Raw genomic sequence first — 13,988 nt, forward strand, 5'->3', positions numbered from 1 at the left:
TGCAGCGCTGCTAGGACGTGGTGGCAGAGGTTCTGGTGATGGGTGGATGGGTATTTTTATGAAGGAATAATAAGGGCAGGGGTCGTGGAGGTGTTGGTGGTGGCGATAAAAAAAGAAAAGAAAAGAGGCTGGTTAACTAAACTGCATGAGATTGACTGTGATGTGGGAGTGGTGAAATTTGTGGTAGTATAGCAGCAAGTGTATGTTCTCGTGGGTGATAGTGCTGGCGGTTCTGACAGTGCGGTGGCATGATTGCATCACGCGTGATGCTGTTGAGGCTGTGTGTTAGAGGGTTGGTAGCGGTAATGGTGGCGGTGGAGGAGGCGGTCTGGAAATTACAAGTGTGACTGGGCAGTGTTGAGGTTGCTGATTTGTGTGGTGGATATTTGTTGTGAGTTGAAATGCTTGAAGAGCAGGAGTGTCTCCAGAGAATTTAAGCTGTTAAGATGAATTAACTCTAATAGCAGAGACCACTTTCAAGCTGAACAAAATCGCCTGGATTTAGCAAGAATTTTACATAAAAAGCGTCGAGGCAGTTTGCAATAATCAGATACAAGTTGATAATGAGGTGCCAAATGTAGACTAAATTGCTAAGGAAGAGGTGTTAAGAAGCCACTTAAAATACAGCCCTAAGTTGCGACAAAGATGAGGCAAAGGTGAAACAACAGTAAAGTGCGGACTATACATGCTTTAAACCCGCGGCCATGTGCCATCCAGTGCTTGACAGGAACACGGCCAAAATCACGCAAGGTCAAGCTGAAGCGGCAGGAAGGCGGATTCGAGGTGGTGGCGAGAAAGAGAGATGAGGCGGAGCAGATGCAAGGACTGAGGAACGACACAGACGTAAGCAGCGTTCAGGCAGAAGTGAGGCAGGGTGTTTGTGGCAGGGTGTTTGAAGGCTGGGCGATCGCTGCAGGGTGCTCATGAGGGCATGTTGTTCGCAGGCAGGGTGCCTGCAAGCAGTAACTGCGGCAAGATGTTCGCAGGCAGGGTGTTTGCAAGCAGTAACTGCGGCAAGATGTTCGCAGGCAGGGTGCTTGCAAGCAATAACTGCGGCAAGATGGTCGCAGGCAGGGTATTCATGGCAGGATATTTGCAGGCTGGGTGTCCTCGGCAAGGTATGCGTGGCAGAGTTTCGTAGATAGGATGTTCACACACAGGCAGGGTGTTCATGGCAGGTTATTCTCAGGGCAGGATGTCCACAGGCAGGATGTCCACAGGCAGGATGTTCACGGCAGGTTGTTCTCAAGGCAGGATGTCCACAGGCAGGGCGTTCAAGAAAAGGTGTTTTCAAAATAGGATGTTCACGGCAATGTGTTCGCAGGCATGGTGTTCACGGCATGGTGTTCGCTGCAGGGGTGGTTGGGCCACATCAGCAGCCTGACCCCAGACTCATATTCCACTTTATGGAGCACCGCCAAATTTTACGATCACATAAGTTTGGTGGCGCGCGTCAATTTCCAGGCAAGCGGGCAGTGGCGGGGGTGACGCACTGCCGCCACCTGCCCAGCTCACACTCTGCCTCCTCCATCACAAGGGTTGGCACAGCGAGGCACAGACGTGACTGATACGAGGCAGAGAAGTGACTGATACACGGCCTCTCCAGCACCATGGGAACAATAAGGCACAGACGTGACTGATACGGTATAAAGGGTGACTTCTACACCGTCCCTCCAGGTCATGAATCAAGGTGGGGCAGAGTGAGGCACAGAAGCGACAGATACGAGGCACAGTGAGGCTGAGAAGTGACTGATACATTGTACCCCCAATAACATGAGAAAATGAAGCAAAGAAGTGACTGATGCACGGACACTTCAGCTACATATGACGCAGTGAGGTTGAGAAGAACTAATACGTGTCAGAAGGGATTGATACACGCCCTCTCTAAGGACACGAGACACAGAAACAGGTGGCACAGAACTCCGTTGGCGACGCGAGACAGAAACGCTCTTTTTATCATGAAGCAGAGGTGTGGATTCTACACACGAGACTCACAAACATGGTTGATAGGAGTGCTCAACCAGCAAGAAAACATGATATGTCTGAAACAGTAATCTAACGATTCTAAGAAGGGCACTGGATGATGCAAAGATTCTAACTCCTTCACTGCAGTTACATTTTTATTACCCTATTCATGCTACCTCCAGGTGACTTTATTCGGCTAAAGTGTGACATTCCGTTGTGAAAGAACTAGAGTGACATGAACCACAGAAAAAGCTGACAAAATGCTTCCTTTATCGCGACGTGGACTCAGCCAGGCCACACGGCCGGTCCAGGGGAAAGCTGTGGACTGATTAGTTGAGGTATAAGTCTGAGCGATGCTTCCCCCCCCCCCCCGACAGTCAATCGATCCAATATCAATGTTCATCTCGACTAGCTGATACGAGGCTTGGCTGCAAATATCCAAACCGTATAGTCGAATGAGCAACTTTTTTCTTTTTAGAAGAATCTAGGTTAAGTTAGAGCTTAAGTTAGAGTAGGTTCGGGTGAGTTGGGTTACGTTTGGTTAGGTTTGGTCAGAGTGGGTTAGGTTACGTTTGGGATTATTTTATGTTAAGTTCGGCTACTAAGGTTAGAGTAGGTCTACATGAGCCTTAGGTTAAAATATACTGTTAGACTTGGTTGTTAGGGAGGAGGCTGTTAGGTTAGGTTAGGCATGAGTTGAAAAACATAAGCGCAGTTATCCTTGGAGCTGGAATGGCTTATACCCCTGAAATAAATGGTCTGACTCTGTCCACGTCACGATAAGACACCACATTTTGTTAACTTCCGGAGCCTCATGTCCCCTTAAAACTTCCACAACGATGGCGTCTTTCTGTCCTCATTTTATTTACTGCCGGATGATTTTACTCAGCTTACGATAGGATTTCAACCCGGAGAGGTCAGATATACAGCCATATTCTAACTGACTCTGATGATTTCTTAACACTCCTGCCTAAGGGACTTATTCTGCATATTACCATACACCTAAATAACCACTTCCATGTTATTGATGCAAACCATGTCGATCTAAGAAGATATAAATGGCATACAGACAATTTTTAGACTATATTAACCTCTTTTTCACTAGGTCAAAAGTGATAACAAGAATACCGCTCGTCCATTCGCTTTAAGAAGTCTCCCTAAAGCTGCATTAATGTCACAGGTGGCAAGAATAAATTATGAGAAATGACGTCCACATACTGGAAATATTTCGTAAACTGGCAGCCAGTCGGGGCGACAAGGGAACATCACACTGTGGGTGCACTTCATATATATTCTGATGTATTCTGACCACCGCCCATCTCACCGCTCATATACAAGGTCACCAATATACTGTAAAATATATAGGGCGCCACTTTTACGCCTTCCTTTTCACGGCGATGCATTTACTATGTATGGGAGACGAGGGCCGTTACGCTGTGAGCTGGTCGTAACTTTTTCAGATGTGCCGACCATCTAATAAAAATGACCTTTACATACAAAGACAGAAGGAGACAAGAATACAAAAGTATGCAGTTCGAAAGGTACGAGTTCGATTCCACATGGTGCAGGGAGCTGTCTAATGATAAGAGTTTCGCTAACACCGACTTTATTGATCTTTCACAGAACCATCGACATGTCACAAGAACACCTACATCTGAATACGACAGCCCTATCATGTAATCAATACTGGTAGTGGGTATTAGCGCCGAAGTGGTGAAATGCAAAGGTGTGTGGAACAAAGGATGATTGCTGAGTTTCAGGGAAAGGGCTATCAGGTCTATGTATAGAGTCGGACACATTAAGAGGAAAAAATCAGCGTTATTATTATGTATGGGAGACAAGGGCATTTAACCTGCTTTCTATGGTGGCTCGTAACTTTTTCAGATTCGAGGAACAGCAAGTAATAATAATGACCACTGCATAAAGAAAGAAAGGGGAGTGAGTAGGGACACAGAATTGTCGGCCTTTCTTTGTATGTTATACTTATATGCACAGCCCCAGTCCACTGTTTCGTTATAAGCCAAGGTTTCCAAGTTAATAGAGTGAAGTTTCAAACCATCTGATCGCAGTAGATTTGCTTATCAAGATCACATTAGGTTCTGACGCAGTTTTGTGACAATGCAAAGAAACTACTAAGCGAAACTATGCAAATAGTAACTATTATAATCTGGTTTTGTTGCACCACTAAGGGCTGTACTCTCATGAGTTATGGAGCCTTCCTTGCGTCTCTCCCTTACACGTTTGTAAATGGTATTTTTATATTCTCTTGTATGCTTCTTAAGCAAACAATGACGACTGAGGGAAGATGTAAGCAGAAAAAGATGGTAATCCATATTATTCTTTCTGAAGCGTAAGAGGCTGATGGTTAGGCTACCGTATTTCAGAACATTTAAGGGTAGGAGACCGATCTACGCCTCTGGTAGCGTTTTATCTAACAGGAAATCCTTTGGTCACCTCTGCGACTCAAACCACAGCACGTACTGTATAACCCATATCCAACGAACCACTTGAACTCTCTTCATGTACGCTATCGGGCTAAAACTCTTCTATTCTCTTAATAAACACAACCTCATTATGTGAGCACAGTGCAACATCTTACGGCAATAAGACGTCAAGACACAAACACCCTCAAGCGTGACCTACTGTTGACTCTTACAAAGCCTGAAACAGACCACGAAGTACCGTATTAACCACTCATCTCATGCCAAATGAGTTCTTTTTTGTGGTGTTAAACCAATGCTGTACGAACTACTTAGCCTCTTGTTGTCTATATCAAGGGTAAATTAATGATCATTTTCAAACTTTGTTCTGCATACATTCCGAAATTCTAAAAGAATCCTCACAGATTTAAGCAGTTTCTTATCGCAAACTGGATACCATCAAGTCCTCCAAGCTGCGGTGTCTTCTGTCAACCACACTGGAACAGGAACTCGACTATAGAGATCCTGCACTCTGGGATTATTCACACTATATTGTGGTGAATACCGATAGAGGACGTTAAAAAAAAAAAAAAGATGAAAAAAACGATAAATTTGATGCAATATTTGACGCACCTGCGATGTAGATGAGAATGGCGGCCAGGACGACAGCGATGGTGATGAAAATAATGGCGGTGCACCTCCAAGAGCAGTGGGGGGTGGTGGGGCGGCGACCCCCACCGCTGGAGGAGCCCCCTGCCCCACGGGAACCTGCCACGGGGCCGGGGCGACGCACGTTGTTACGGACGGGGGGGACCAGCGCTGGGACGCCACTGAACGGCACGTTGTACCTGTACGAAATGAACAGAAATTACTTTTAGAATGTCCATCCATGCGTTTTACAGGATACTATCACTAATATACCAACAGTCTCTACTCAAGATTAGTTTAATAACAGCAATCTAATAAGAAAAAAAAAAAAAAAAAAGCATTTGGAAGCATCAAATTTTTATTACCATACAAAATTAGCAAAGTTAATAAAAGAGGGATTAATTTAAAAATATAATCTCTTCAAAACAACACACTGAAAAAATTGACACTCAAAGCAAAAACAGTATCAATATATTTAGAAATCATGGAATGACTGCATCTGAAAGACATAATGATGTAACACTGGGGAAAGACAGGCGGAAGTTTCCAGCTCCGTGCATGACAATAAGAATACCAATCACCTCTCCCATTAGAAAGTGGTACAGACGAGTGACAGCGTTCACATGAAGAGTCTCAAGAGTAACAACAATGACAAAGAGAATTATCGAGCTGTAGCGAATAATGAGGCTGAAGGGAGTCGGAGAGAAGAGACAAAAAAACTTTAATTACCTGACCCCGGCCCGGAGGAGCACGGGGACGGATAATGTTTTCACTCGGTTTGTCTGTTTGTTAGCTGTGTATCTATCTATCTGTCTGTCTGTCTGTCTGTCTGTCTGTCTGTTAATTTCACGCGAAAACTACTAGTGGGAGTTTGACTAAAACTACAGGGATGATGAGCTATGACCTTCTGATCACCTGAGTATATCTGGGGCCAAATTGGGCCAAGGTCCAGGCTGTAAGCCCAAAAAATGTACAAAAAACGGGGACGGGTAAAAATCGTTTCTCCGCCATTACTCCTTTCAAATTAGTTATATCGACATGACACCAACACCTGAAGGTGCATCTTTCAATCTGCATCCTATAACATGCCTCATTACATGAAGGGGGTCGCCTCTAGTTCGCGGTAGTGGGGGTCAGTGTCAGGTGGGTCGGACCTAAAATTTCAAATGGGCACAAAACCGTCAATTTTCACCCGATATACCCCAAATTTGATTTGTGACATCTTTGACTAGATATCCTGTTGTGTTTATACGTCAGCATTAAAATGACTGCCGGGGAAGGGTTTGCTGTGCCATGGCACCGCTTCTTGTTCTACTGTTTTGAAGTGTTTCATGTGCAAAATTACCCCGCACATTACGGCTGGGACGAATATGGCTTTTAGAGAGCCAGCAATTGAATAGGGTATAAGGGAGCATGGAACTATGTCAGTACACTGAACCTCCTAAAAGCGGATTCCGTGAGAGAATTAATTTGACATTTCCATGCAATATCACGAGAATAAAAGGGACGCCAACAATACTGAAGTTATATAAAGACTTAAACTGTACGATAATGATAATGGTATTGGTATGATCATGTCGAAGATGTGGGGATTACAATGAAACATGCTGTAATCAGCAAATTGTGAATGTGGTGAGAGTGACTTCACAGAATAAAATAAAAAGGTCATTAGACAACAGTTCTTTACAGGCCATCACACAGGAGTTCTTTTTTGACGGTGATTATACTGTAAAGGTGGAGGAAGACACCAACGCTATATATAAGCAGTATTGAAAAATATCACAAAAGTCAAAAGAGCCGCTGCTGTAAGTGCACTTTTAAAATTTCATGAATTTTTATGACTGCCAATAAAACCTGGCTAACACATCCAATCTAACCGTGACGGCCGCAAACTGCGAACTAACCCCACAAAACCGTGACTACGCTCTTGATAGGGCATTTCATTTCACATAAGGCCGAAGAGGGTGGTAAAATACACATAATAAACGAGGAAGAAAAGAGACTGAGGCCGTAATTATAAATTCTCATGTGCTTGTATGTACACTGGCCTCTATTCATACAGCTACCACATACTATAGAAACAAATTTACCATTTACGTGGGAATAAGCAAAAACAAAAACAACTTTGTGATAACAGTGAACTGCTACAGACACACGTATATTACGTAAATTGGTCAGGATCATTTATAAACACGACCCCTGATCATCGGGTGAAGAACAGCTAATATTATGATCTCTCTATTGGCAACTCAACTGCTACAAAATGAACTGGAAAAATGATGTGTGGTGGGGCTTATCTCGACCATGCTAAGCTGGCTGTGTTGATGCATTACACACACTGCTAGAGTTGTCAAAATAAAACACTGTTTTTTTTTTTCTGGGAATTCAATTAATCTCCCACTGGTAATAACCTTAAACCATCAGTAATACTCACTGTATGCAAACTCTTTATTGCAGAATGGTACTGGTCTCGTATGCATTATGTAGCACAGTTTTCTGTGGACTGTTTGGCAGTGAGGAGCAGCCAACAATTTCGAAGGTTTGAATCGTGAGCGAGTGGATTTATGACCCACTTTACTGGGTACTTCGCTGAAAGTTCTCCTGCTTTTGTGATTTCCTGTTCCAGTCTTCCGGATTCTACTCACCCAATGCACTATTGGGAAACGATGGGGTGATGATGACGATGAGATTAAGATGCTTATGACGTGACGATGACGAAGAGTGAGATGATGATGATGATGATGATGATGATGATGATGATGACGACTTACGGTGCAAACAATAACCCCAAATGGACGACCGAGATGCTGCCGATTTAATTCTGGATACCGTCAGACGATTTTCTCCATACCAGGGAAGTACCAACCTTCCTTTCTGATCATTATATACTAAGCAATCCACTGGCTAACTGGTATATGGAAGTGGGTCTCGTGTGTGTGTGTGTGTGTGTGTGTGTGTGTGTGTGTGTGTGTGTGTGTGTGTGTGTGTGTGTGTGTGTGTGTGTGTGTGTGTGTGTGTGTGTGCTCATTTTACTAATATATCATCTTTCTCTGTTGACCAATGAGTTTCTGTTTCAGTGGCAGACGTACATTTGCTACAGAAATATTATAACAAAAATATACCAATAAATCAATTAATTTTGTTTGTATTAATTCGACTGATTCATATTAGTAACCTTATTTGCACAACTAGCCACACACACACACACACACACACACACACACACACACACAAAAAAAGTCTACTTCTGTGACATGGGAGTCTTACACCCTACATGCCCTAGTCAGCAGTTTCCTAATCCAAGGCCAAGTCTACTCTACCGCAGCTCTACACAATTTCCAGGTCATTCCTCCTTCACCACAGCACCACACAAGTCCTTTTCTTAATCCTAGGCCAAACCCACTCTGCTTCAGCACCACACAAGTGCTTTCCTTATTCCCAGACCACTCTCAATTCCCCACTCCACCACAATAGCACACATGTACGTTCCTTATTCCAAGATCACTCCCTCCTCCCACGCCACTATTACAAGACAGAATTATTTTTCCCAGTTTCATGCCACTGTCCCTTCACTTCACCACACCAACACAATTAATTTCTAAATCTCTTGCCACTCACCCTCCCCTCCCCTTCAATACCTAATCTATCCAAACAAATCTAAATACAACCTAACCCTATGACACAAGCCGTTCCTAACCAAGACCAAACTGGAAAAGAAAAAAGGGTCCAATCGCCAACTGTATGAAAATATGGTCCAGGTCCAGGCAGCCGGTCACTTGGTCTAGCGGGAAAGTCAGGTCCGGGCCTCTTTCCTGGAACCTGGACAAAGACACACACTAGAAAATTGACAGCGTAAGCCGAGGGGACGCGGGAGGGGGGGGGGATGTTTGGTTGATGAAGAGAGAGAGAGAGAGAGAGAGAGAGAGAGAACTAGTACAGCAGAGGCACAGGAGGAGGAGGAGGAGGAGGAGGAGGAGGGGTAAATGGAGAGACAGCAGGGAGTAGATGGGCAATTGGGAGGGAGAAAAGAAAGGAAATGAAAGAATGGAAGAGGAAGTGACAAAGTATATACTATGGAAGGAGTATAGAGAAGGAAAGAAGAATGGAGGAGTTTGGGGAGAGAAGAGAGTATAGGGGAGGAGAGAGAGAGAGAGAGAGAGAGAGAGAGAGAGAGAGAGAGAGAGAGAGAGAGAGAGAGAGAGAGAGAGAGAGAGAGAGAGAGAGAGAGAGAGAGAGAGGAGATTAAGAGGAGGAATGAAGATTGTGATGAAGTGAGAGAATGGGGATAAGGGGAAAGACGGATTGGCGCTGAGGGAAGGAAGATGAATGGAAGAGGAATAAACAAGGGAAGAGGAACAAGAGTGAAATGGGAGACGGCAGTGATGGTGCCTAGGGAGTGAGGAGTGTAGAGAGAGGGTGAAGAGTGTAGAGGGAGGAGAAAGAGGAAGAGTGGATGAGAGAGAAAAGAAAAGGGATCGAGAACTAAGGGGAAAGAAGAGACAGAATAGAAAAAGCGGGTGGGTAGATGTCGAGAGAGGAGATACGGAAAGGAAAAGGAGCTGGCATAGACAGGAGGGGAAGAGAGAAGTGAGAGAGGAAGAGAGTGGAGTGATGGGATAAATGTCGCAGGAGAAATGGAAAAAAGAGATTGAGAGGAATGAAGAAGGAAGTGACAGAGGAAAAGACAAGGAGGTGAAAGAGGAGATGGAAAAGAGAGAAGAAGGGGAAGAGAATAAAAGCCAGAGATAGAGCATAGGGCGGGGGCGCGGGCGAGAGTGGCTGGGAATGAGAGACGATTTTGCGGGAGACAAGAGGAGAGGAGAGGCGGGGGAGAGACGGAAAAAGAGGAATGCATGAAAAGAACAAAGACAAATACGGGAGAGAGGAAAGGCCTGCACTGGGGGTAACGGAGAGCTGAACGGAGAGGGGGAGAGGCACAAACTTGAAAAGTGAGGGAGAAGGTGGATACGGAGAGGATGCACGGGGAGGAGGGAGTGAAGGGGGAGAGGGAGAACGTGAAAAAGGATGGAGAAAGGGAGGGGGGGGGGATAGAGGGGATGGTATAGAAGGAATATAGACTGGTGAGAGGAAGATAGAATTGGACGTGGGGGAGGAGAAAAACAGAAAAGCATAGAGTTTAATGCGAAAGAGAAAAAGGGAAGGGATGTGATGGGAAGAGATAATGAAAGAGAGAGAGAAGGACAGGAGGAGATATAATGGGAATAGAAAAATACAGTGGAGTGATGTGAGAGAGAGAGAGAGAGAGAGAGAGAGAGAGGGAGAGAGAGAGGGGGGAGGTGAGGGGAAGCGAGGTGAGGGTGGTATAGTTACATCCCAGATATTGCATACATTTCATTCCGTCCGCCTTGATTTGCATGTCAAAGTCGACGATAAAGCTACAGACTGAGTGTACAACGGGGTTATTCCCACTCCCTGCCCTCTCACCCCTCTCCTCTCATACCACTCACCTCACTCACTCCTCTCACATTACCACCCATCTTATACACCACTCATCCCATTCATTACTCTCTCTCTCTCTCTCTCTCTCTCTCTCTCTTTTACATGTTACTCTCACCTTTCTCATATACCACTTCTCCCACTCACTCGATGGTTTCACAGATCACCCTCATGCTTCTCGCATACCACTCGCCCCACTCACAGATCACGCTCATCCCTCTCACATATACAGATTTCTCATGTACCACTCACCCAGTCACATAAACACCTCTCATACATTACATACCCCACTCACCCTCTCAAATACCTCATCCCACGCACGTACCATTCTTACCTCTCTCACATACCACTCATTTCACTCGCTCACTCATACTTCGCTCATCCCTCTCATTTTCCACTCACCCCTCCTATTCATAAATCACTCTCACCCCTCTCCAATATCACTCGCCCTACTCAGTCCACTCACAAACAGATCTGGCATGTTTTGAAACGGTCTTACTCTTGTTTTTCCCCACCGCCTAAAATGCCAATGCAGTGAGTCTGGCCATCACGAAATGAACGGATCTTGATTTCTTCGTTCTTGGATAATACAAATTCTACAGGTTTTCAGCCTTTGTTTCTTTTTCTGTCTTTCTTTTCTCTTTCATTAATAATATCACTTTCACCCCTCTCACACTGCGCACATTCATTTTATCCAGACACGTAATCAGCACAGTTACTCTCACCTTTTGCATCCTCACCTTTACCTGCTGTGCATTCACTTTTTCTATTTAATTACCACACATTCAACGCTGGCAGTCATCGTCGACCTTTTCATGCACCACATATTTACCCTTTGTCTCGACGCATTCCCTCTCGCACCCCACATAATCACTTCCCCTCCCACACATTCATCTCTGCTCCTCTCACTGTGCATATATTCACTCTTATGCGCTACCTTCATTTTCATTCTTCCATGCATCACAGAATGATTTTAATAATGCGCTTCCGTTCATACCTTTTGCTCTCCTATCTGCACTGCTATAATCCATTCATTTCCTTATTCCTTCAAACATTCCATCCCTCACTTTTAGTATTTTTCAGTCCGCCTCTCTGTCTGTCTGTCTGTCTGTCTGTCTGTCTCATTATTCTCTTTATTCAGTCGCTTTCACACTTTCATTAATCACACCTTCATCCTTTTAATATCCGCAATTCACCCCACTCATTTTATTACAATCACGCCTTCAATTTTCCCTGCTATTCGCACCATAATCAATACCACTAATGCAAAATCTTTTAAAATATTCCTCGTAGCCTCACTCATAGTCCTGTCTCACTACCCATATTTCTGCTTTACCTTGATAATGCTAGTTTCGATACACAATCTCTAACGCACTCAAAACATACTCTACTACCGCAAAATGGCCATCACACCACTCACTCTGATGCACACTACCACACCACTCAGTAAGATGGCGCTGAGGTGAGTGTGGTAGTGGTGGTGGTGGTGTGGTATTGGTGTGGGTGTGATGGTGGTGTGGCAGTGGTGTAGGTGTGATGGTGGTGTTGCAGTGGTGTAGGTGTGGTGGCGGTGGTGTAGGTGTGGTGGTAGTGTGGTAGTGATGTAGGTGTGGTGATATGGCAGTGGTGTAGGTGTGGTGGTGGTGGTGTAGGTGTGGTAGTGGTGTGGCAGTGGTGTAGGTGTGGTGGTGGTGGTGTAGGTGTGGTGGTGGTGTGGCAGTGGTGTAGGTGTGGTGGTGGTGTGGCAGTGGTGTAGGTGTGGTGGTGGTGTGGCAGTGGTGTAGGTGTGGTGGTGGTGTGGCAGTGGTGTAGGTGTGGTGGTGGTGTGGCAGTGGTGTAGATGTGGTGGTGGTGTGGGAGTGGTGTAGGAGTGGTGGTGGTGTGGCTGTGGTGTAGGTGTGGTGGTGGTGTGGCAGAGGTGTAGGTGTGGTGGTGGTGGTGTAGTTGTGGTGGTGGTGTGGCAGTGGTGTAGGTGTGGTTGTGGTGGTGTAGGTGTGGTGGTGGTGTGGCAGTGGTGTAGGTGTGGTGGTGGTGTGGCAGTGGTGTAGGTGTGGTGGTGGTGTGGCAGAGGTGTAGGTGTGGTGGTGGTGGTGTAGGTGTGGTGGTGGTGTGGCGGAGGTGTAGGTGTGGTGGTGGTGGTGTTGGTGTGGTGGTGGTGTGGCGGAGGTGTAGGTGTGGTGGTGGTGGTGTAGGTGTGGTGGTGGTGTGGCGGAGGTGTAGGTGTGGTGGTGGTGTGGCAGTGGTGTAGGTGTGGTGGTGGTGTGGTGGTGGTGTTGTGGGGTAGGTGTGGTGGTAGTGTGGCAGTGGTGTAGGTGTGGTGGTGGCGTGGCAGTGATGTAGGTGTGGTGGTGGTGTGGCAGTGGTGTAGGTGTGGTGGTTGTGGGGTAGGTGTGGTGGTTGTGGGGTAGGTGTGGTGGTCGTGTGACAGTGGTGAAGGTGTGGTGGTGGTGTGGTAGCGATGTAGGTGTGGTGGTGATGTGGCAGTGGTGTAGGTGTGGTGGTGGTGTGGCAGTGGTGTAGGTGTGGTGGTGGTGTGGCAGTGGTGTAGGTGTGGTGGTTGTGGTGTAGGTGTGGTGGTGATGTGGCAGTGGTGTAGGTGTGGTGGTGATGTGGCAGTGGTGCAGGTGTGGTGGTGGTGTGGCAGTGGTGTAGGTGTGGTGGTGGTGTGGCAGTGGTGTAGGTGTGGTGGTGGTGTGGCAGTGGTGTAGGTGTGGTGGTGGTGTGACAGTTGTGTAGGAGTGGTGATGGTGTGAGAGTGGTGTAAGTGTGGTGATGGTGTGGCAGCAGTGGTGGTGGTGTGGCAGTGGTGTGGTGCCTGTGCAGCAGAGGTGCAGATGTAGTAATGGTGTTGGTGTGGTGGCGGTATAGTGCGGTGGCGGTGTGGAAGTAGTGTAGGTGTGGTAGTAGTGCAAGTGTGGCAGTGGTGTAGATGTCGCAGTGGTGGTGGTGGTGTGGCTGTGGTATAGGTGTGGCAATGGTTTTGGTGTGGTGATGGTATAGGTGTGATGGACGTGTTAGTGTGGTGGTGTGGCTGTGGTATAGGCATGGCAATGGTTTTGGTGTGGTGGTGGTATAGGTGTGATAGTGGTGTTAGCGTGGTGGTGGTGGTGTGGCTGTGGTATAGGTATGGCCAGTGGTTTTGGTGTGGTGGTGGTATAGGTGTGATAGCTGTGTTAGTGTGTTGGTGGTGGTGGTGTGGCTGTGGTATAGGTGTGGCAGTGGTTTTGGTGTGGTGCTAGTGTAGGTGTGGTAGTGGTGTTAGTGTGGTGGTGGTGGTGGTGTGGCTGTGGTATAGGTGTGGCAGTCGTTTTGGTGTGGTGCTGGTATAGGTGTGATAGTGATAGTGTGGTGGTCGTGAAAGTGCGATAGTGGTTTAAGTACAGCAGCGGTATTAGTGGCATAAGTGTGGTGGTGGTGTGGTAGTGTGGGTATAACAGAGGCGTAGGTGTGCTAATTGTGTGGTATGGCAGTGGTGTAGGCATGGTAGCAGTGGTATAG

General features: G+C 46.3%; 1 protein-coding gene across 1 annotated transcript in view; it reads right to left on the reverse strand.

Moving 5' to 3' along the window:
• The window catches only part of LOC145393992 (teneurin-m-like), an 839,265-nt gene that overhangs the window by 747,612 nt on the left and 77,665 nt on the right, over positions 1-13,988 (reverse strand). The window contains exon 4 of the mRNA XM_080267963.1: positions 5,019-5,233. Within this exon, the coding sequence (XP_080124089.1) occupies positions 5,019-5,233 (215 nt within the window). The remainder of the gene's footprint in view (positions 1-5,018; positions 5,234-13,988) is intronic.

Source organism: Coenobita brevimanus, chromosome 26, assembly GCF_032717465.1.
Source record: "Coenobita brevimanus isolate Jiangsu-jjx chromosome 26, ASM3271746v2, whole genome shotgun sequence".
Taxonomy (NCBI): Eukaryota; Metazoa; Arthropoda; class Malacostraca; order Decapoda; family Coenobitidae; genus Coenobita; species Coenobita brevimanus.